The sequence below is a fragment of the Spermophilus citellus genome, assembly GCF_964194105.1.
Source record: "Spermophilus citellus genome assembly, chromosome: 10".
Classification (NCBI taxonomy): Eukaryota; Metazoa; Chordata; class Mammalia; order Rodentia; family Sciuridae; genus Spermophilus; species Spermophilus citellus.
The window spans coordinates 84,698,425-84,723,386 of NC_138197.1; the positions used below are offsets into that span (position 1 = coordinate 84,698,425).

The 24,962-nt window shown below is 39.9% G+C and overlaps 1 protein-coding gene across 1 annotated transcript in view; it reads right to left on the reverse strand.

Moving 5' to 3' along the window:
- Positions 1-598: 598 nt before the first annotated feature.
- Positions 599-24,962, reverse strand: part of GNS (glucosamine (N-acetyl)-6-sulfatase) — a 37,102-nt gene continuing 12,738 nt past the window's right edge. Inside the window, exons 6-14 of the mRNA XM_081309967.1 lie at positions 24,218-24,385; positions 22,415-22,497; positions 21,105-21,223; positions 17,921-18,024; positions 11,168-11,269; positions 7,913-8,020; positions 6,371-6,481; positions 4,861-5,021; positions 599-1,925 (exon numbers count right to left, since the gene is read on the reverse strand). Of these exons, the coding sequence (XP_081166093.1) occupies positions 1,847-1,925; positions 4,861-5,021; positions 6,371-6,481; positions 7,913-8,020; positions 11,168-11,269; positions 17,921-18,024; positions 21,105-21,223; positions 22,415-22,497; positions 24,218-24,385 (1,035 nt within the window). The 3' untranslated portion in view covers positions 599-1,846. The remainder of the gene's footprint in view (positions 1,926-4,860; positions 5,022-6,370; positions 6,482-7,912; positions 8,021-11,167; positions 11,270-17,920; positions 18,025-21,104; positions 21,224-22,414; positions 22,498-24,217; positions 24,386-24,962) is intronic.

Sequence of the window (24,962 nt, forward strand, 5' to 3'; positions counted from 1 at the left end):
CACATCCCACACCCAGACACGTCAGCTGGACGTAAGAGCAGTGTGGCAGAGACGCTGCTGGCAGCTGACTCGTGTCACTCTTAAGACCCCACCTGCTTTCAGGAACCAGCATCATAAACTGAATAATATGACATCACAGTCCAAGACCTGGTAAGAGTTGGTTTCTTTTTATTTGGGAATAACTATGGTCAACTTTCATTAATGTCAAAGTTGACGAATAAGAATCAAAGTGGAGAATAAAGTCAATACCCACATTCAACATTATAGTTGCTTTTAGTTACACTTATTTTTAAAATTTTCTCTAAAGCATTCATAGCAGAGGTGTTCATTTCATCGGCCTATTCACCTCTAGGTACCACCACAGTTGCTGGGGTCACATGAGGTAAAAGAAAAAATCCAATGGCTACTAACCCAACATGGCTATCTGGAGTTCTGATAGAAAAGTTAACTACGGCCATGTCTTAATAAGTGCTTAAAGCTTGAATAGGGCTGGGGATGTGGCTCAAGCGGTAGTCGCTCGCCTGGCATGCGTGCGGCCCGGGTTCGATCCTCAGCACCACATACCAACAAAGATGTTGTGTCCACCGAAAACTAAAGCTTGAATAAAGCTAAAATCACTTATTGCCTGAGTTGAACAGGTTATAAACCACAGCTCTTCCTCCCTTGCTGTCCTACCTATAATCAGCCTTCTTGAAGAAAACATTAGAAACGGAACTGGTTTTCAAGCCAAGAAACAAAACGTATGTGTTCTAAGCAGTGAAACCTAAAAATCTGATTTTGATAAGTAATAAAAGATTCCAGAAACTCAGGAAGAACCTATCTGAAAGAGAAGAAGGTAGGATAAAGCAGTTGATGCTACTTTAGTTTGCATCAACTACCGGGCATTTTTACATCTTAAAACAAATGACAGAAAATAACAACAGCAAAATAGAGTCCAAACAACTTCATATGTGGCACTGAGTAGTTAGGCTCCCTGTGGGACAGGCACTTGCTTCCTCCCAAGTTTGGCCCTTCAACCTGTTGACCCAAGAGCCTGGTCTACAGAAGGCCCTCAGAAACACAACCTTCCCCAACTGTGTACCTTGACAGTTTAGAGGCAGAAGTCTCAAGAGGCATTTCCTCAATACTGCTAGTGCTGACTGGTACTCCACATGGTTAGCCACTGGAAAGTAGGTGGCTGTCACCTTCAAGAGCGACCTGGAATTAGCCGTTACCACAGCTTACTGCCCTATCTCAATGTAGCACTAACCCAGAATTCCAAAGAAACAGCTTGGTTGACATGTTTTAAATTTGCCACCTTATCACACTGTGATGGATTTTATAAACAACATTATCTACTTATTTTAAAACAATGGTACCTGTTCTATGATCTGATGATTCAGCTGAGGGTTATTCTTCAAGCCATGTGATGGTAGTATTTTTGATAGTGAGGTGCTCAGTCTGAAGTGTGTGCAGGTCCTTTGAATTTAGGTCAAGTCATAAACCAAAAGGTTTTCATACTTTTTCCCTATCTGAATGGATTTACACATTCAGACTCTGACCACATGAGGATAATCAAGAACTGTGGCCCCAGGACAGGAAGGACATGGTGAGAACAAAGACTTCAGGAGTGTTCATTATCATCTGAGGAAAGAGACAAGGGTAGCCACTCCTGACCTATGGGCAGAATTCACAGTTTAACACGTTGCACGAGGAAGTCAGCTGATTGGGTTGCTTTTCAAATAGGACTTAGAACCAGTCCAGAGCTTTTCCAGGCATGGTCTCAAAGATGAGCTACAGACACCTACTACAGTCACTTCATCAGGAGTTGTTGTGAAGGGATCCCACTTGAGTCTGGGCATGGTCGCTAAAGAGGATGTTTTGAGAACCTTCGCATCCTGACACTGCCATGATTGCTGAACATGAGACGAGGGTCAAACCTGTATCTGGGGATGATAAAAGAAGAATCGTCACATGAGCTTTTAGCTAAACACTATTTCCTCAGAATGTTATTCATCAGAAAGGTTAGCAGAAAGGGATGTAAAAGAAAACAAAATCACCAGAAGGGACTCTCATGAGAAAGTCTGTAGTAAAAGATACAAGGACTTAATGGTTAAGAACATTTCATGGTAAACAAAAACAACAAAAACAACCCACTTCTGCTGAGTGCAGTGGTGCACGCCTGTAATTTCAGGTACTTGGAGGCTGAGGCAGGAAGATCACAAGTTTGAGGCCAGCCTCAATGACTTAGACCATGTCTCAAAAATTTTTAAGAAGGGATAGGGATGTAGCTCAGTGGTAGACCACTTGCCTACCATGTGTGAGACTGTGTTCAATCCCTAGCACCACAAAAACAAAAACTTCCCATCCCAAGCCAGCAAGCCTAAGATCATATAGTATAAATTGAGGGGAGAAAAAGCAGAAGGTTAATCTTAAATGGTGCCAGAAGGTAACAAGTTTTTTTTTTTCCCCTTGAGGGAGGAGGGGTGATCCCTGAGGTATAAAGCAGCCAGATGGAAGAGAAGAGCCTAACTCTGGCTGAAAGCTCTGCTGGCAGTTTCAAAGCCCTCTCCTGTTCGATAGTTAAGACATACAGACACAGAAGAGCACAAGTGTGCAGCTGAGACGTGTTTGAATCTGGCTCACAATTTAGATGATCTCTGCCCCCCCTCCCCAAAATAGTATTCATGCCAAATGTATGGCACACACAAAAAAACAAAAACCAATTTTACCACTCCAGGGGAAAGGTAGAATGAATGCTGAATAAAGAATATGCATTGGCCAGGAAGATTTTAGGTGTGCAGGCTGGAAGTAATATTGTACTCAACTCTTACTTCCTATCTTGTAGGATAAATTATTTTAGAGCAGTGGTTGGTCAACACATTTGTAAAGGGTCAGATAATACATTTTTTTGGGGACTGCAGGCCACATACCAACCATTCAGCTTTAGTATTTAGTAAGAAATAGTAATCAGGGCTAATGAATTTAAACCAGAAAATCAGTGGAGTTTAAGACAGCTCAGGCAAACAACAGCTCAGCAAAACCAGCATCTAAAACTTGAATCACAAACTTCAACAATGTAAGTAAGACAATTGGTTATAGTTAAACAGATAATCAGAAGAAAGAAGGTAGCTCCCACATCTGCCTTGCACTGGCCTATGGGATGTGGACATGGAAGGTCTACATTCTAGCAGCCAAGTGGTCAGGGACTCATTGGCATCTAGTTTGATATACTGTGACCTAAATAACCATTGGAAATTGCAAAATCAACACAAGCCACCCCAAAGCCCTGTGCTTTTTAGAGACTGCACTTCCCATTTCAGAAGACCAAAGCTGGGGGCTGGGGTTGTGGCTTAGGGGTGGAGTGCTTGCCTGGCATGTGTGAGGCACTGGGTTCAATTCTCAGAACCACAAATAAACAAACAAATCAAGGTCCATCAACAACTAATAAAAGTTTACAAACAAAAACCAACCCACAACCAGAGCTGGGAGGGCAAAGTGCTTGGCCAATCATTGCACTAAATCTACATTAAGTAGTAATTTAGTGCAAATAATAAACTGATAAATATAATTTCTTTATATTGTCATCTAGCTTTTTAAAATTCTGATTCTTATTTTGAATTGTTTGTTGTATTTGAAAATTTTTTTGATCAACTTATAATTATACACATTTATGGAACACAATTTGGTTTTGACACTAGTATACATTGTTATCTAGGTTTCTATTGTTTTTTTTTTTTTGTGATGCTGGGGACCTAACCCAGTGCCACGTACATGCTAGGCAAGTGCTCTGACACTGAGCTACTTCCCCACCCCCAGCCCTGTTATCTAGTTTTAGTGTGCTAGAATCTCTTTGGCTATATATGCAATACTTAGATATATTTATTTAATAAACAGTCTATAATCCAGTTTCTCTACTCATTGACATACATTCTTCTCATTTGGACTGAAAATAAAATTTGATATGAAGATGGCTAAACAGTTACAATTTTCCATCAACTTAGGACCTCGCTGCTGTCTTACAATCAAGGGTGTAAGAACTGAAATAATCCATTCCTGGTTACAGTTTTTAAACTTCATACCCTTTAAGCATAAAGTGAATCCTTCTTGTCATAGGCAGCTTAAATGCCTGGTGTTTGATGCCTTGTGTCCTACTGACTAGGCACTGTGTAACAGGAGAGGAGGAACAACAAATCTGGGCAGGTGAAAATCATCTTTGTATTCATTTTTGGAAATGGACTTACATTTCATTTTATTTTATTTTTTTTTTAAGAGTGAGAGAGGAGAGAGAGAGAGAATTTTTTTTTTAATATTTATTTTTTAGTTCTCGGCAGACACAACATCTTTGTTGGTATGTGGTGCTGAGGATCGAACCCGGGCCGCACGCACGCCAGGCGAGTGCGCTACCGCTTGAGCCACATCCCCAGCCCTGGACTTACATTTCAATATTTGATTTAAACCTATCTTCGCATGCTTAAAATATAACATTCAAGTTACTATAGTTGGGGTTTCTGAGAAAAGTGGTGAAGGCATACACTCTTGGAAAGCCTAGGAACAGGACAGCACTGGGTCAGAGCTTACTTAAGCCCTATTTGCCACCAGTACAACCAAGTGGTACCATGACAAGAATCACAGCAGCAGGGCAAAAGGAAAAGCCTGGGGCAGGAGAAGGGTGTCCATGCACCCAGGGCAGTGGAGAGCCAAAGTGTCTCAAACGGCTTATTTTCCCAGCACAACAGGGTGAGGCAATATGAAGATAGTATTTCCTCTCCAACAGAAAGGCTTGTGGTCAATGCAGAAAGGACCTATAGGACTCCCTGTCTTCTATAACAACATGACCACTAGAGACAACCTGGCAAAGTGAAGACAGAGGAAACTTACCCAGGGTCAAAAACCCCTGGAGTGCGACAGGTTGGCCCAGAACAGGACTGTAACATCATCAACCGATAGTTCATCTTTCCTAGAAGCTCTGGGTCTATACTTTTAGCAATGTTAGTGATTTGGTCTGGGTCTGCAGTCAGATTATAGACTTCTACAAACACCTAGATGAAATGAAAGAATGATGGAAAGAAAAAAGGGTTACAATCAAGGAACTATTCCAAACGTGAATTATTTCTAAATGGGAAGGGAGAACATAGACAAAAACCCAACACCCAATATAACAGCATCTGGCCTCAAGATCTTTAAGGAGCCCAACTGTGTACTTATGACAATGGTGCATCTGTGCTGGGTGTCCATGGCTTTGAGTCTATAGCTTGAGCTGGAAAGGGACTACCTGCACCCCAATGCCTTCAGGCAGTCAGGACAGGGCAGTAAGAGGAAACCAATTACTCTTGATAACTGAAGAACAGAAGGCAGGGCCCTCAATGGCAGGCCCTCCGAAACAAGACTTCATAATGAAACTACAGGAGTGAGAGTTAACATTGGAAGGCTTATTTCTGCCTTAGAATTTTGAGATTCAAATAAGAATGGGTATGAAAAGTGCCTTAATTTAAGCTATTAAATTTTCCCCATTTATAACACCAATTGGGGAAAGATACAATACTCGTTATTTCCAACATTAGACATAACTAGGATTAGTACTTCCCCCTCTAACCTGTATGCTCTTCTCCAAATTGGAGTCAAATGATAGGTTGCCTACAACAGCTCCCAGTAGCTATCCTCAGACCATCATTTATAATTATCAAAACTTGATGAACACTGTTGGGAAGGGAGGAACAGGAACTGAGTTGGAGGGACACCCTTGTTGTCCACCACGCTTCTGAGCTCCACGTGGAGCAGCAAGCACAATTTCTGAGAAACAGAGGAACCACTACTCCGTGGAGTACCAGACGCAGCAGGGGCATGTGCGCTAATAAGCAGAATGCGCTCACAGGGACCGCAGCCCATGTGATTCTTCAGGCTGGCCAAAAAACTCACTTCTTCCAAGGATAGAGCTCCTGGGTCTTTGTATCCACTCTATTTGATGAGCACTGGACTGTGCTGTGGTGGGAACAGGAGTTTTTGAATATATCAGTTGCTATCAACTTTCTAGGAAAGGCTAAGGCCTCTCACTGCCACAGAAGTTGAAGTGCTTCACTTTTGCCCCAACTACTTTTAAGAAGGGACCAGGTGTGAATCATTCTAAAAAAGTGAACTATGTCTGAGGGGTGGTGTGAGTGGAAAAAACCCATTTAGAAAGATCACAGTGACAAGCAAAACATGGCTGTGTGAAATTTTCCTTAACTGAAGGACACACTAAGTGAAATACCTTTCTTTCATTTATGTAGAGCTAGGAAACACATCTTCCCTAGAAGGCACACTTGGAATTACTCTTATGCCACCACATCTAACCAATAAAGCACTAGCAATAGACAAAGGTTGGGGGAGGTATAGGTGAAGTCCCTCTTACCTCTTGGTCATCAAACTCGCAGTACTGTAAATTCCATAATGCTGACATTGTCCTTACACAAGCGTAGGTGTTGTTATAAGCATCTTCACAAACACAGTCTGGGAAGCATTGCTGTAGGAATATTTAATAAGTTAAACGAAGATCGTTCTTCCATGGTAACAACAACCTAGTTGCCTACAGGAACAACTCAGTTAGCTAAAGCCAGACATGGAATTTGGCAGAAATGAGGAAACCTTCTGCAGAGACTCCAATAAGTAAAAAACAAATGCAAAGGGCTCATTACTAATGGCTGACTTAAAGAATTGTGTTGGGGCTGGGGATGTGGCTCAAGCGGTACTGTGCTTGCCTGGCACGCACATGGCACTGGGTTCGATCCTCAGCACCACATAAAAATAAAATAAAGATGTTGTGTCCACAGAAAACTAAAAAATATTTAAAAATTCTCTCTTAAAAAAAAAAAATCTGTGTTTGTACCATCTGTAGACTGCTGCCATCTCTTGTCTGCTAACCTCCTGAGAAGAATTAGTTGTAATAAGCACCTGTTAAATGTACAGGTTGGCAAGGAGAAGAAACACCCAACAGAGTCACTTCAAAGGACTACTATCCTATAGAGAAAAAGTAGCTAAAATGAACTTTGTGGCAATATTTGCAGGTAAATAATTTATGAGCATTCTTGTCACCAAAATGTGACGTAACTGGCTTTTAAAAAATATTTATTTTTTAGTTGTAGATGGACACAATACCTTTATCTCATTTATGTGGTGCTGATGATCAAACCCAGTGTCTCACATGTGCTAGGTGAGCGCCCTGCCATTGAGCCCGAGCCCCAGCCCTCCTCTGGCTTACTTCACGTATTCCAGACTCTGTCATTCCACTTGTTGTTAGCCCTTTACTGTGTCCCAAACTTGGCATCAGGGGAGCCAACTCCAAATGGAAGCCTAGTTCCCATTCTCCAGCACATCTATCAGTTACCTTTATGATCTGTCTGGTTGTCACCAGTGCAAAATACTCATGATGGCATATTTACAGGGGAGAACCCCACTTGTCAGAAGTCACTGATTATATATTGCTATTTATTTATTTTTTTAAAGAGAGGGAGAGAGAGAGAAAGAGAGAGATAATTTTAATATTTATTTTTTAGTTATCAGCGGACACAACATCTTTGTTTGTATGTGGTGCTGAGGATCAAACCCAGGCTGCACGCATGCCAGGTGAGCGCGCTACCACTTGAGCCACATCCCCAGCCCAATATATATTGCTATTTAGAGGGGCAGGAAAACAATGAAAGGGCACTGTCAGAAAATAGGGCAGATACATGCATTTGTTGCACAGAGTGGAAGAATTCAAAGTGCATATTCTGGTGATACGTTGGCAGCATCAATTTCAGGATTACCAGATTTACCTTTGTCAACCTACAAATTTCCCACGGTCGGGTGACCAGGGAGTAGCATTCATATGAAGGTTTCCCGTACTTGTACCCCTAAGCAAGTACCTTGCTGCACTGTGAGAAAGCTGTCGAGGCCAACACAAGTTACTACTCACAGACACTCCGGGACTCAGGGAAGGACATGTTGGGTCCGTGACATTCTGACCTTCTCCTTGATATTCTACCAAGACATCTGACCGCCAGGTCAAATTACTGGTACCTCTCTAGAAAAAAAGAGCAGAGGTGCTTTCCGTGAGGCATACAGACTATGATAAAGAACAGTTTTTACACTACTGCCAAAAGGGACTTGAGAGTCAAAACTAATTGGACTGCTCATTCAGTAACTAAAAGGAGTGACAGTCAAATGCTTTTTTTTTTTTTTTTTTTTTTTAAAGAGAGAGAGAGAGAGAGAGAATTTTTTAATATTTATTTTTTAGTTCTCGGCGGACACAACATCTTTGTTTGTATGTGGTGCTGAGGATCGAACCCGGGCCGCAAGCATGTCAGGCGAGCGCGCTACCACTTGAGCCACATCCCCAGCCCGAGTCAAATGCTTTGAATAGTCTCTTTCTGAGACTACTACTGTGAAGCAGGTCAGGAATAGGAACCAACAAAGTAGCTAAGCTAGAATCAAGTCCAGTGCAAGTTGCTCAAAGTCCAGATAATCGTCAATAACTGTTCATACACTCCATATAAGAATTGTTCTAAGCTTATACCAAGGTACTCACAACCTAATACAAACGCAAGAAACAAACAGGGCTGGTATGCTTGGGACTAGAGTAAGTTCAGAGTTCCTCAGAATAAAGCTACAACATGTACATGAACTCCTTTGCACAGCACATTATTGGTATGGAAGGAAAGCAGCAGCTAGAACAAGAGCAAGTTTTGCTTCCAAAGCACACAGGGTGGAAGCAGAAAAACTGAAATGCAAATCAAACCCACAATGAGATACCACTTTACATCCACTTCAATAAAAAAACACAAGTGCTGGTGAGGATGTAGAGAAATTGGAACCCTCAGACACTGCTGGTGAAAATATATGTAGAACGATGTGCACCTTTGGTAAAGTCTGGTAAGTGCCTCAAAGAGTTAGACATAGTTACCAAATGACCCAGGAATTTCTACTTCTACAGAATTACCCAGAAATGAAAACATGGGTCCACACAAAATCTTGTATACAAATTGTTCGTAACAGTATTATTTAAAATAGCCCTAAAATGGAAAAGTTCAGTCTAAATGTCTCTGAAAAATGGATAAGTAAAAGGTGGTACATTTGCCAAGTGGGGGGAATAGTATATTCATACAATGGAATATTAGAAATAAAAGGATCATACAGTGCAGATGATCCTTGAAAATATGCTCAGTGAAAACAGCCAGTCACAAGAAGCCACATATTATGATTCCATTTATGAGACATGTCCAGTATAGATATATACAATGGAGGAATGACTGTTAATGTATTTGGGGGTTTCTTTCTGGGATGATAAAAATATTCCAAAAATTAGATTATGGAGATGGTTGTACAACTCCATGAATATACTGAAAACTACTGAACTGTACCCTTTAGATGAGTGAATTGTATGATATACAAATTAAGCTATTAATGATTCACCTCATTAACAAATAAATTGCACAGTAAGACCAAATACCACTTGTCACCTACGAGAGTGGTACAATTTGTCTTGAGTTTTATACAGAGCAAAGGGAATTCTCATACATGCTGGTGGGAACATTTTGAAATTCATTTGGTGAAATTTGCACAAATGAACATGCGCAGTTCCTGTAACCTTGGTGCACATATACACACGGTCACTGGGAGATATGTCCAAGAACACTGACAGATACTGTTCATACAAAATTAAATAAGTGCCCACTGATCGACAGAAAAAAGATCTAAGTTGTAATGTGTGTAAACAATATTCAGCAGCTGTGAACAACATGGACCAATCAATAACAATGAATTTTTAAAAGCCCCAGCATGTACCCAGTACACTATCATTTTTAGAGCTCAAAACAAGACCCAAACTAATTATGTTGTTCAGAGAACCTACATGCTAGCTATAAAAAATGAGAGCACGAGAATAACCACGAAATTCAGGAGAATAACCACCCTCATGGGCAGGCAAGAGATGGGAAAGAGCACCAGTATTGATAATATTGGGGGGATTTGTTTGTTGGTGGTGCTGGGATTGAAACCAAGGTCTTGTGCATGCTAGGCAGGTGCCCTGCCACTAAGCCCCAGTAAAACTGAGTTCTGAAGTGGGGTGATAGCTTACAGGGGTCTTTTGTGTTTCACACTTCAGTGAGTTACATGCAGGCTTTTGGATCAATCATATACTGCCTAATTAACACTCAGATAAATGAATTAAAAGTCACCAATAATTTTATGCTTAAGAGAGAACCATCATGATGACAAAACCACATTAGTGTTGACCCTTCCAAACTTCTTTGTGCTTGAACATAACCATATACTTTTACAGGGGAAGAGATGTTGTGAATTGTCCTTTTCTCCTTGTGGTATGTGACAACCTTCCAAGTCAGTGCACAGATGTACATCATTTAGTGTTGTTTTAATGTTCTGTGTTTTTAACTGTGCACAATTTTACCAGTTCCCTACTGGGTATTTGGGTTTTCAGCTTCACTCTATTAATACTGCAAATTACTTTCATATATAATAGACCCATACAGTGGCAGGCACAGCAGGTACTCTAAGACTTCTCAAACAGATTTGTTTCCTTACACTAATTTCTCAAATGTAATTGCTACATGCATGCATTCTGAAGCCATATGTCCTGTTAAAACTAGCTTCCTGGTAGGTTAGACTACTTACACCTCTGTGAGTAGTGTATGTGCAGTTTTCAAGTTTTCAGAGTTGTGCAAATACTGGATAATAATCTTTTTAATCTTTGCCAGTTTGAAGGTGATAAAGGCCTCTTTCAGTAAAGCAATTCTTTGATCAGCACTGAAGTAATATTTCTGCATTTACTTTGGCAACTTCTAATTCTTCTGTGAATCACTTTTTTTTTTTTTTGCCCATTTTTCTACTTGGGTATTAATCTTTGCTTTCTAAGAAATCATTAGACTAATTACCCTTTTTCATATACATTGCAAATACTTTTTCAATTTGTCACCTATTTTAACTTTGTTTATGGTGGCTTTTAGGAGAGGTGGGGAAAAGGAAGATAGAGTATGCTAATGTTTACATGTGGTCCAGTCAGCCTTTTCCTTAAGAAAACTTGCACTATGAGATCAGAAAAATCCCATTCTCTGTCCTTGCAAATGCAACAGCTTTGAGATTTAGCTTAAGTCTTTATATAACCTTGACTTTAGTTTGGTTTTGGCTCATGATTGAGTTAGGGCTTTATACTTACCAAGATGGGCAATAAGGACATCCCATCCATCTGTGTCTTATTTAGGTTGAAGCCAGCAATGTCCAAAATAGTAGGACCCAAGTCAATGTTGGCAACGAGCATCTGTAAAAACACGGAAAACAACAGTCTAGTATGCAATTGGTCCTGTCTTCCTTTTCTATCTATATTAAGGCTCTCTCCTGACAACCCACCTGAGACAACAACTACTACTCACTCTTAACTTCTGTACAGACCATTGTTTCTTTGATCTTACAATTTCATATATTCAAATTAACAAAACACAAAGCCCTTATGAGGGTTGTAATACATGCTTCTGAGAAATTATAAATCTATTTTACCCAGACTCTAATTGATCAAAACATTTAAAACTCCTTTGAAATTGCCTTGTATGAGTCATGAGTCTTGGGCTAATGATTTTATATACAGTGTTTTCCAACTTGATTATTCAGATTGGTTCACCAAATTGGACTTCACATTTTTAAATATCTCAAAGGTCAAATGCTTGCCACCATTGGGAATTATTAGCCCATCTCATAGTTTTTCAAAGTTGGCAACATAGCTAAAACATAGGCTTTGAAGGCTTCAGGAAATTACTCCCAACAATGTATCAACGAAAGTTTCCTCACATAGCATAAAATATTCTAGAAATTAAAGACCAATGTCTTGCATTTATACCTTGCCTTATTAGGAGTATTTTTCTTCTGTTTACAATGCTTCTACAGGACCTAAATCAGCATGTTCCAATATAGATACAGTAGAGACCATATATTTAAAATAACTGCCTTTAAATGAAATAGACAAAATTCATTGTGTACATATTTAACCAATATATTTAAAAATTACTATTTCAACAGATAAGGAATATAAAGAAATTTAATGAGATTCTACATTTGTTTCAAACCAAGCCTATTCAGAGCCTACTTGGAGGCCTAGAGGTCACCTGGTCACAGGCTGGGAAAAGCCTTAGGATGGCAAGAACAACCCAGGAAGCAAAGCACGGGCAAGGAGGGGGGAACTAATGCTTAGTGAGCACCTAGTCTGTGCCAGATGTTTAACCTTTATTCTTATTTATTCCTTACCACAATCTCAGTATGTAGTACTTCCCCCATTTTACATATGGAGAAATAAAATATAACAAAGATAACAGTTTTAACTGGGAGAACTATCTTGCTAAAAAGAAATGTTTTTGAAATTATTGAGAAGGAAAGAACAGGGAGATCAAAAAAAAAAAAAAAAAAGAAAGAAAAACAAATCCTTCCACTTTAAATGTGAAAACAAAACTGAAAGTGCGATGAAAGGCAAGAAAACATCTTCAGAACATTGTTATTCAGGGGTCAGGTTTCCTCTCAGCCAGGATGGCTCTCAGAAGGCAAGGGATACATATCCTGGCTCTGAATCAATTAGCTTCTTTCTGCACCTGTCAGAAATTACCATTCAGTAGAGACAATTCAAGGATAGGTAATCCATATGTCACTGAGGAAAAAAAAAAACCTCAGAGAGTCAGTCTCCAGGGATTGCATAAGACCCACTGTTATAGATAATTTTCCTAGTCTAAGTCCCTGAGGCAAACTGAGCAGGTTGGAACCCAGCCAGTAAGTCTGGGTGTAAATATTGGGGAGATCACAGCAGGAGAGAAAAAAATGGAGACCTGATCTCCAGAGAGTCACAGAATGAATAAGTGAAGCCAATTCCAGAGACACTATTAACATCTCCAAGGCAGTTTTATAAGGAAAAGGGTAATCACCAAAATAATAAAACCCACAGACAGAGCCAAGGATGGTGGCACACACCTGTAATCCCAGCCTTTTGGGAGGCTGAGGCAGGATAATGTCAAGTTTGAGGCTAGCCTTAGTAACTTAGTGAGTCCCACTGTAGGGGAAAAAAAAAAGAGGACTCCCCAGTAGCTCTATGGTAGAGGGATTGCTTAGGCATGTGCTAAGCCCTGGGTTCAATCCCCAGCACCACTAGGGGGGGAAAAAAACACCACCCCATCCACAGAAATATAAAATGGTGTTTGTGTAAGTCTAGTCAAAAATTGCCTCAAGAGCCAGCAGCTGTATGATGGGAGACATTTTCTACTGGTATTTTGCTCAATAGAGAGAAAGACCTGTGAGTTCTAGTATAAATCAGGGATCAATAAGATTTGGCACGAGTTTCACAAACACATTATCTCAGGACACTTTTTTCTTGCCTAAATATGGAGGATAAATGTTCTTCTATTCTAGGATTCTGCCTAAGAAGCAGAGATAGTTTCAAGATGTGCATACTATGTTGGTAGAAGGAGCATCAAGTACCAGTAAAGAATTCCAGAGAAAACTATACCTACCTTTTAATTTTAAACAACAAAGTATTAGAACAGATTTGATGGACCACCATGGTAATGACTCTTGAAATATTAGGGTTCCAAATTTCTAGAATGGTATTGCTTTTATCACATGGTCTTTAAGTATAAATTTTAAAACACTCATTTATAGATCAGAACATAAAAAGCTTTTCCAACACCAAAATAAATTATTTCATATCATAATCTCTCAGTTTATTTGGGGTTCTTAGGATTCAAATACATAGATAGTCTGATCAAACAGAAGCCCTAGAAACCCCTGCAGCACGAAATCCAGGGATATCATGTGTTGATATCTCAACTCTAGAAGAATGAAAGCATTTTTAATTACTGAAAAGAACAAGGTGATGGGATCTCAGGAGGACACATCCAGTTTGCCCGACAGAAACTGAAGCTCTGATGTTACACAATTCACACAGAGCGACCAAAAATAAGACTCAAAGCGTGCCAGAAGGCACTCTGGATTCATTTGGTGAAAGGTCCTATAAGTACATGAGAAATCAGAGACTCCCCCACTATGCTGGGGTGTGCTAGCTGGATTTGTCACTAATGAGGAAGGTGCCAGGCTATTACCCCGTAACACTCAAGAACAGAGATACAATATTCTCCCAATTTCACAACTAGGGGAAAGTGAGGCTTATTTTGTTCAAAGTCTTAAAGCCAACGGGCAATCTTTACTCCCAGTTCAGGTTCCCCTGGATCACACTCTCATTTTAGCTCTCCTACTAGCCTTCTCCTTTCTAAAAACCCTTTTGAGGAACTATCACCAAATCTAGAGCTATATTAATGTCTAGATGTGGAAAAAACTTCAGCCAACCTCTGGCATCCACACACCACCTGCTCTTGCTGTCAAACAGCCGAGACACCAGTCAGCTAAACGTGAGCTGCTTAGGCTGTCAGGCTGTGATGGCTCAGCTTGTCATGCACAGTGCACAACGCTGTGTCACTCATGTGTAACAAGTGGTACTGAAATGACTGCTACCAACACACGATCAATATCTCTGACGCTCCTCAGCTAGATGAGAACTGAGGCATTTCACATTTCTACTCCATCTGTCAACACTGCAATGTGACAAACATGGATTCACTGTCAGCTCTGGTCCTGCCACTTACTACATGACCAGCAAAATTCATGCAACTAATGTGGATACTGCCCAGTGTTTGTTAAGGGATGGGTACTCAGTTTGGATTGTTCCTCTTCTCTAGGACATCCTTGAGTGAAAAAGACAATTTCAGTGGGGAGTGTTAAGTGTGGGACCATCTGGAAACCCACAGAAGGGGCACCATGTCATCAAGGGCAGGAGTCTGAAGTGACTTCCTGGGGTGGGGTAGACCAAGGTCCTGAAGGACAGGGAAGTTGGTCAGGTGAAGGGGATCTGAAGTAGGCATTCCAGACGGGAGCAGTCAGTCATACCAAGGACAGGAGGTGAGAGAGATGGTGCACTTAGGAAGTGAAAGCAGTTCATTATAAATGCTTCCTTTTGTCCCTTGAACAAGCCTTGCTTATCCTGACATCTGTGCAGTCACATTAACTGTTCTCAGAGTGCTCTTTCTACAAACTTGTGTGACTACATACTTTTCAACCTGCCTCTGCTCAAATGCCTCAGAGGCGTACATTGACTGCTCTCGCTAAAGTCCAGGATCCTCCCTGACACCAGCATTTAATAAGAAATCCTCCCTCACTGCTCCTTGCTGCATTCGAGGCTTTTCTAGGGTACTGTGCCAGCAGAGTATGAAGATACTTAATACATTCTTGTTGACTGAACTATAGTGTAATTGTTAAGAATATGGACTCCGGAGCCAGACTGCTCGAGTTCAAACGCAGGACTCTGCTTTTTTTTTAGCTGTGTATCACATCATAGGCAAAGCAATTAACTTCTGTACCTCAGATTCTTCATCTGTAGAATGGGTATAATAGTACATATACATATCCTAATAAGACTGAAATTTAACTGGGTTGATTCACATAAAACACATGTAATATCCAATAAATGTATTATTGAAATGTTTTCCTAAAATTCAGGCTTCGTTTAGATTGTTTAGAGAAGGTGAAGTTTCTGGGCTGGGGATGTGGCTCAAGTGGTAGCGCGCTCGCCTGGCATGCGTGCGGCCCGGGATCAATCCTCAGCACCACATACAAACAAAGATGTTGTGTCTGCCGAAAACTAAAAAATAAATATTAAAAAAATTCTCTCTCTCCTCTCTCTTAAAAAAAAAAAGAGAAGGTGAAGTTTCTGATTTTTAACATTTGATTGCACTGTTAACTTGAAAAGGAACGGTCTGTTCCACAGGCAGCTGGCTGACACTTCATCCTGTTCTCATTTGGCCTCCTTCCTCACACTGGTTTTATGTGGGCCTAGAAACCCCACTTCTCAGAAATGTATAGTGTTGGCATGATCTCAATTAACTCCAAATGCCAACCTCAATAAAACGTTTTTTTAAAATATTTGATTTTTGGTTGAGTTGGACACAATACCTTTATTTTATTTATATGTGGTGCTGAGGATTGAACCCAGGGCCTTGTGCATGCTGGGTGAGCGCTCTACAGTTGAACCACAATCCCAGCCCTCAATAAAACACTTAAGGTTTAATAACCTTCCCAACTTGCCTATCTCCTTTGAAAGAGAGGCCTGTTTAGAGGAAACTGAAATCTGCAGTGGAAAGTGGACTGGCTTTAGAAATGTAGGTCTTAAGAGTAGAAGAAAACACAGACACCACTTGTGAAAACCATTTTCCCTTTGAGAGAATTTTAACAGAAAAGCATCAAGAGCACTGTAAAAGGAAATAAGTGAAAGATACAGACAGTGAAACACAACATTAAATCCCTAGATTAAACTAAAGTAACTAATAAGACCAGAAAGTTTGGCCCATTTTGAAACCCATTCTGCAATTTTAGCTTAAATCATGGATCTGCTTATTTTCTTTTTTTTTTTTAATATTTATTTTTCAGTATTTGGCGGACACAACATCTTTTGTCTGTATGTGGTGCTGAGGATTGAACCCGGGCTGCACGCATACCAGGCAAGCACACTACCGCTTGAGCCACATCCCCAGCCCCTGCTTATTTTCTTCTATCTCACAGACCTGGGACTGAAATCATGATACAAGGACAGAAGACATAACTGGTAGAGCATATGTTGGTTTTCTCCTAAGAACAGAAGGAAAGCGTTTCTGATCAAGACGCCCACCATCTTCCAGGACTAAGTACCTTTTCAATGGAAAAAGACACTGAAATCAAATAAAGAGAAGAATGTATTGCATTACAATAGTTCTAGACGCAAGAACCAGGGAAGCAGCACTGGATTGTATGTAGCTCAGGGGTAGAGCACTTGCCTACCACATGTGAGGCACTGATTTGATTCTCAGCACTACATAAAAATATATATAAATAAAATAAAAGTATCGTGCCCATCTACAATTAAAAAATGCTTAAAAAAAAAAAAAGAACTAGAGAAGCAGGAAAGCATTAGTAAGGGGGAGTTCCACATGGAAAAGAGGAAATTCTCAGAAATTTTTTTCTACCATCTTACACTCAAAGTGAGGTCAAACCAGCAGCAGACATCATGGGAGTTGGTCAGAAACACAGAATCGAAACCCATATTCAGGGGTTGGGAGTGTAGCTCAGTGTTTGAGTGCTTCTCTACCATGGCCAAGGCCCTGAGTTCAATCCCTATCATAGCAAACAAGACCCTTCTGCATTTTAACAAGATGTCCAGGACATTCACACACATAGCAAAGCCTGAGGAGCTCTGCCCCATGAAAAAATGTACACCAAATCAGGCTGCCTCTCAGAATCATCTGTAAGCTTAAAAGGGAAAGAAATGCAGATGCCGGGTCCCTATTCCACACCATGTAAGTCAACAAGACTTTTTCTGGAGGCTGCCCAAACATGTACCATTCATTCTTCATAATATCTCAGGTAAACTTTTTGAGCACCTTCTGTTAAGTCATCACCACTTCAGGACAAAGCAAATCTAGTCTCAAAGGACAGACAAAAGCTATGCACTCTGCTGTGACATGTACTGGTAGAATACACTGAATAGCCAGGCATGGTAGCACAGAGCTGTAAATCCCAAGCAACTTGGGAGACTGAGGCAGGAGGATTACAAGTACATGGACAAACTCAGTAACTTAGAGAGATCCTATCTCAAAATAAAGTGGTTAAGGGTCTCTGGGTTCAACCCCTGGTTTAAAGACAAAAAACAAACAAAACCCAAAGAGTGGCAGGGAGTTTGTTTTTAATTTAAAAAGGAATCTCTATTTCCAAGGCTCATAAACACACAAGATTTAACACTGATCAGCCTTTATCCTTACAGGAGGAACCCCACCAGCACGCCTCTCAAAAGGAATAGCCTTATTTTCTCAGGCAACTGCCTACCCCAACCATACACATCAGCTTGTTAGGCACCTACCTTGCTTGTCTGATTTGCTTTGATCCCAGGCCCTCGAACCAACAGTGGAACTTTGATATCAAACTCATACAGTTGTCTTTTGTCTATTGGCAAAGAAAACTGTCCTGAAAACAAAATGCAAAAAGTAAAGATGGAGCCAAGACAGACACGTAGCTCTGACTTTCTTTCATTTGTTTAGTCAATTGAACATACAGAAAATACTATTCTACAATTCTACTAATTCTGGTGTTTTAAAAGAAAGCTTAAATTTGCCTGTTTTTCTTATTACATGACAGGAAAAGTAGTGAGTTCATCTCTTTTGAATACGTAACTACAAGGGACTCCCTGGTCTACATTAGGACAAACTGAGCCCAAAACAAAACAAAACAAAAAAAAACAAACCAACCCTGGAAAGGACCAAAACACTAATACATAAAAAATTTATGCACGATATTCAACTTGATCACAGCAAAAGAGAGATTACTCCAAATACTGCCAAATGAAAAGGGACAAAAGTACTCCTGCTTTTCCTGAATAAACTGCAGTTCAAGATAATCAAATAATTGATATGGAGAGGTCCAGCAAGTAAATACAAAGGACAGAATTACGAAGTCCACATTTCACAATTTGTGTTTGAGGGAATGATGGATTTAAGCAATCATCATCAATGGGAACCTCAGGGTCAGAAGGTAGACCTCTGGTAGAGCTCAGACTGAAATCACCTGAGTCATAAGTCAACACCAGCATCCCCAAAGTGGGCAGCCAGACACTATGAGTTTCATATGTCACAACAGAAAATATACAGCAGCACTACTGAGGAAGTGCACTTACAAGTGAGAATTTCTAACAGGTCTTTCAATTTCACTACCAATCTAAAGGAAATGCTGAGTAGATATGAGTAAGTGAAGGCCTTACAAGATGGTGGCCAAATCCAGAATGGGATAGTCTACAGGATGAGAGACCTGCTTTACCCAGTAAGTAAGTGGCAAGTGAAAGTTAGGAGATCTAAAAACTAAAAGGTGGTGTGTGGACCTTGTTTGGATCATGACACATAATAAATCAAATGCATAATCAGATATTGATATGTGGAACCACAGGGTCTGGGAATTGTTTCAAAACATTCTTACAAAAAACAAATACCATGTTGGGGGGTTAAGAAAATATAAAAGCACAGTCACATGGAACCAAAAACCTAAGCTGGATAATGGGGGTTATTTTAGTAGTCTATACTTACCCCACCCTCCAAAAGACAGCATCTTGCTATGTTGCCCAGGCTGGCCACAAACTCCTGGGCTTCAATACTCCTGCCTCAACCTCCAAGTGCTAGGACTACAGGCATGTGCCACCACACCCAGAGCTCCATTAATCTCTATTCTGAGTGTTTTAAATTATTTATAATATTAAATGCCTACATTTTACATAATATTAAATCTGCTCAAGGTTCAGGTTAATTCTTTTTAAGTAGAAATTTATAGACAGAAACAAATATTTGTTGTGGTACTGGGAATTTAACTTGGGGCATTCTACAACAGAGCTACATTCTCAGCCCTTTTTAAAAAATTTTGAGGCAGGGGGGATAGTAGGGGATAGGAAAGGTAGCAGAATACAACAATTACTAATAGGGCATTATGTAAAATTGTGGATGTGTAACCGACGTGATTCTGCAATCTGCATTTGGGGTAAAATTGGGGGTTCATAACCCACTTCAATCTAATGTATGAAATATGATATGTCAAGAGCTTTGTAATGTTGTGAACAACCAATAAAAAAAAAATTTTTTCTGAGGCCATCTTACTAAGCTGCTGAGGCTGGCCTCAAACTTACAATTCTCTGGCTTCAGCTTCCTCAATCACTGGGATTACCTGTGCATGCCATTGTGCCCAGCAAAAATATTTTTGTGCCAGGGATTGAACCCATGGGTGCTTAGCCACAGAGCCACATCTCTAGCCTTTTTATTTTTTATTTGTTTTTAGTTGTAGTTGGACATAATACCTTTACTTATTTATTTTTACGTGGTGCTGAGGATCAAACCCAGTCAGTGCCTTGCACGTGCTAGGTGAGCACTCTATCCTTGAGCCACAACCCCAGCCCCCCTTGCCCTTTTTTAAAGATTTTTTTATTCTCTTTAGATATAAATGACAGTAGTGTACTTTGACATATTATACATACATGCAGTATAACTTCCCATTCTTGCAGTTGTACATGATGTACAGTTACACTGATCATTTATTCATACATGAACACAGGAAAGTTATGTCCGATTCTTTCTACTATCTTTCCTATTCCCATCCTCCCTCCCTTCACTTCATTCCCCTTTGTCTAATCCAATGAACTTCTATTCTTCCCTCCCCCACCTTGTGGGGTGTTAGCATCCACATATCAGAGGGAACATTCTGCCTTTAGTTTTTAGGGATTGGCTTATTTCACTCAGCATGATAGTCTCCAGTTCCATCCATTTACTGGCAAATGACATAACTTCATTCTTCTTTATCCTAGCCCTTTCTTATTTTGAGACAGGGTCTCACTAAGTTGCTTAGGCCCTCACTAAGTTCTGAGGCTGGCTTTAAACTCACAATCCTCCTGCCTCAGCCTCCTCAGCTGCTGGGATTACAGGCATGCCTCACAGCACCTGGCAAAACATTTATTTTTTAAACTACAGAAGGTCCAAGTATGGGCTGGGTAGAACACCTGCCTAGAATAGGCAAGGCCTTGGATTCAATCCCCAGCACATGTGAGCGCGTGCTCACAAACACACAGAGAATCCAAGCAGAAAGAATGAAAGTCAAGGACACGGAGCTAACTCATTCTACAGTTTTAAAAAATAAAAACTACTCCCAAATGAATTCCACAATTTAGCAAGACAAAATGTACTCTGCAAAGATCACCTCTTGGTTTGCCTATCCAGAATGTCTTACTCCTACTTTTTAAGTTTTACTTATTCTTAAAATTGAGTTCAATTTCCATAAAGCCTGCCACTATCCCATCAAGCTCTTTCTGCTCTGGCTCCTAGACCACTACCTAACTGAACATATAAATCAAGAAACCTAGTTTCTCTATGTCAAGCCCACTAACCAGAGGGTCCTGAGGGCAAGACCCTTGCTCTGGCAAGCCCACAGCTATACAACACTAGAATTCCTGCCTGGGCTACTTTTTAACTGGGTAGAAACCCATGTTCTCAAAGATAAAAGGAGTATCTGTCTCTTACCTGTGTGATAGCCATTGTCTGAGGTGTAAAAGATGTAAGTGTTGTTAAGCTCCCCAGTGAACTCCAATCTCTTGACCAGCTTCTCAACAAGGTCATCAACAGAGAGCAGGGTTTGCCACCTGGATGTGAACCAAGGGTAGAAAAGAGACTTTGGGGCAATGGCTCAAGAATCAATATGGGGCGAGGGGAGGTGAAGAGAAACAAGTAAAACCAAAAATACCAGCACCTACCAAAAAAATCCTATATGCTCAATTCTCAAATCTCCATTCCCCAAACCCTGCCATAGCAAAGACCTTGACATGAATTATGTTCTGAAATTTTCTAAAGTTAAATGTTTCCAAAGAAATAAATGAAGCTTTTAACAACTAGTTAGCTTTACTTTTATAACTACTGGTGATGAGTAGAGATAATCAGAAAGGAAAGTTCTCAATTCAGTAACAAATAGTAGAGATTAATTCAAATATTATTCAACATTGTTCAGTCATCTAAACTAGAGGCTGGCAAACTATAGCCCATGGGCTGCAGTTACCTTTTTATTAAGTGTGATTGGAACACAGCCACAATCACTCATTTACATATTGTCCAGGGCTGCTTTTATGTTATAACAGCAGAACTGAGAAGTTCTGACAGAATACATGGCCTGCAAACCTACAATATTTACTATTCTTATTATCGGGCCCTACAGAAGTTGTTTGCTAACTTCTAGTCTAAACTAAAATAAAACTTAAGTAATAGATTCTTTAAAACTGACTTAGAATGTCTTGAAAATTCCAAACAGCAAAGGCAAATAAATATTTTGCTCAGTGTTTGGGTTGACTTCTCACCAAGTGACTTTGCCTTTAGGAACAGGAAAAAAAAATTTCAAGCAAATGGTTTAAATTTGCAATATTCTGGGCTGGGGATGTGGCTCAAGCGGTGGCGTGCTTGCCTGGCATGCGTGCGGCCCGGGTTCGATCCTCAGCACCACATACCAACAAAGATGTTGTGTCCACCGAGAACTAAAAAATAAATATTAAAAATTCTCTCTCTCTCTCTCTCCTCTCACTCTCTCTTTAAAAAAAATAAGTAAAAAAAAAAAAATTTTGCAATATTCTTTAACAAGTCCTAAAAAAAATCAATGATTTAATTAGTCTTGGGGGCCATAGGTTACCTTGTACACATGAATGTAAAGGTATATCTGCCTGCTTCTGAGGTAGCAGATGCCCCAAAGCATCTTGCCCATAGACTTGTTTCCCTGTTTTTTTGTTTTGAAGATAACGTGGCACACTTATCCTTAAAACCACTCAAACTGAGAAAGCAGCAGCTCTTACCTTTTCCTAAATGCATTATCTAAAAACTGTATTGAAGAATTAGTCATTGGAGTCTTGGCTTGTCTAATTAACCAGTGCTTGTTCTAAAATCAGAAGGAAAAAAATGTTAACACCAAGTCACCATAGTTAAACTACTACATCCGTAAAGTTGATAAAAGGATCCTTTCATCCTTTAGGGAAAAGAAGTTAACTGAAACTATTTAATGTCAAACTCTCTCCCTTCTCCTGTACTCCTAAAGAGGAAATTTCTCAGATTAACTCTATCACTCATTCTTCAGCTTCCCACCACCTATCAAATTATAAAATGCCTTAGCTCCTTTGTCAGCAACATTAAGAGACTTTAGTGAACATCATTGGGAAACCATTAGCTAACATGGGATTAAATTTATAACCTCAATCCTATGTCTACTGTAATTATAAATGGGTAAATATTAACTTTGCCTTTCTCTAAGTTTTGCCTAATGAATTATCATTCCATTGCCCTCAATTTTTGTGCCCAAGATCCTTAGGGAAAATCCTATCACAGCAGTTTCTTAAAACTTCAAGTCCAAATCTGGAGGAGCTATCCCAATTAAAGTCACATTTTTATACAAGAAAACCTCTCATATACTATTAATTATCTCCTCTCCATTCACAATATTCTAAGCTAGCATCTCCCAAACCATGGTCCTCAAAAGTGTTTTTTAGTTAGTTAAATCTGAGAAATGCTTTATAACACATTCTTCCCTGCTAGAAATTCACATTCAACCACACAACTCTCTCTGGATGGAGTGTAACAGAATGATTTTTGTTTTTTATTTTTGGTCAGTGATGAAACAAATGACTTATTTAGTTCCAAGTTTCCAAACTTCTATTACCTTCTTTTGGAACACAAATTGAAAATAGCTCTCCAGTTTAAAACCCAGGTCACTCAGTGTCAAAAATCATATTTAACAAGATAAGCCTACAGCATGTCAGGTGGTATGCTAGACGATGTCTGTAATCTTCACAGCAGTTGCAGGAAGGACTGGGAACTCCCATTTTAGGATATCTTGCTCATCTCACAGCCAGAAATTGGTAGTATTGAGTCTGAATTTAAGACTCATTCCTTCAACAACCTTATAAGCAATTATGATTTCTGGTGAATAGACATGAGGCAATGGAGACCTTCTGACTTTGAACCAGGAACTGCCCATACCCTGGGTCAAGGGAAGTATAATCTATTAACTAAAGAAAGTGCTGTGATAGGATCTCTCCGGGGACCTAGGGCAATCAATATCCTGGGTGGGAAAATAGAGGGCAATGCAATGACTTAGAGTAACTTGAGGCAAATATTTGGGTTGTGTGGCCTTTAATCGTGTCTCCTGTGCTGGCTTGTTTTTTTTTTCATTCAGTTTCTCTTCCCAATCACATGGCACTCTGCCACCCCTCTTCTTCTTATGCCTTGGACCAGTGAGTTTTTGGGGTGGAGCTGGTGTTGCTACAGACCCAATTCAATCCCCAGGGATGTGTCTCAGCCATTGCTAGGAGGGAAGAGAGCCAGCCCACATGTTACCAGAAAAGCCTGAGTGACACTCCTGTAATCAGGGAAGATGGCCTTTCCACCATTCCCTGTGGACTCCCCTGCTGCTCCCTGGATGTGTGGCAGGAACCTTATCTGTACCTGTGAAGCAAGTTTATACTATTTGTTATTCTAGGGGCAGGTGCATTACCTTAAAAAATATTGAAAGAAAAATCTACTACATGGCTCAATGGTTTCCTGACAGGTATATTACACTATTAATTATACAGAGTATGGCTTAATTCAAGGATTGAGAAGGCTACCGTTCCATGGACGTTGAAGTTCTTGTTTCTGGGTGCAAATACATTCTGGAAAGTCTTCTGGTACTGAGGTGCAGCTGTCCAAGGTGAATGAGGTGCTGGAGTGGAAATCATCATGAAGAATGGCTCAAAGTTGGACTTGTAGTCCAGGAAGTCCAAGGAGACGTTAGCCTGACACATACAAAGATATGTTACCTCCTACCCTACCCAATAATTCAGCACTTAACAGATAAATGTCCTTTGGTGGGCAGAGAGTACAAGGTCATCTTAGCTGTATATCTTGGTGAATAATGTTTTTTCATGATCATGTGCAAGCATGCTACTGGAACAAAACATTTGGTTTCTAGGCAATATTTAAAAACTGAGAAGCATACCATCATAAAAAAAGCAACTGAGATCTTGATAACTTTACAAGTCTAGAAATTGTTACCCATATAGAAAGAAATAGAAATTCGGCCATTTTGCTATTATTTTACATTAATGAAACTTTGCATATATACATTTAATGACTTAAAGAATTTAAAGAATAAATCTACTTCTCAAAAGTGGGAAAGGTTAATTAAATTACCATAATCTATGAAAATACATAGAAAATAGTTGTCAATTATGCCAGCTGAAGTAGCTAAACTAAATGGATATTAAACCCAAATCCTGGGACAGAAGATGTAGGTCACTGGTACACCATGTGCTTAGTATGAACAAAGCCTGAGGTTCAATCCCCAGCACCAAAACTAAAGGTCAAAACAAA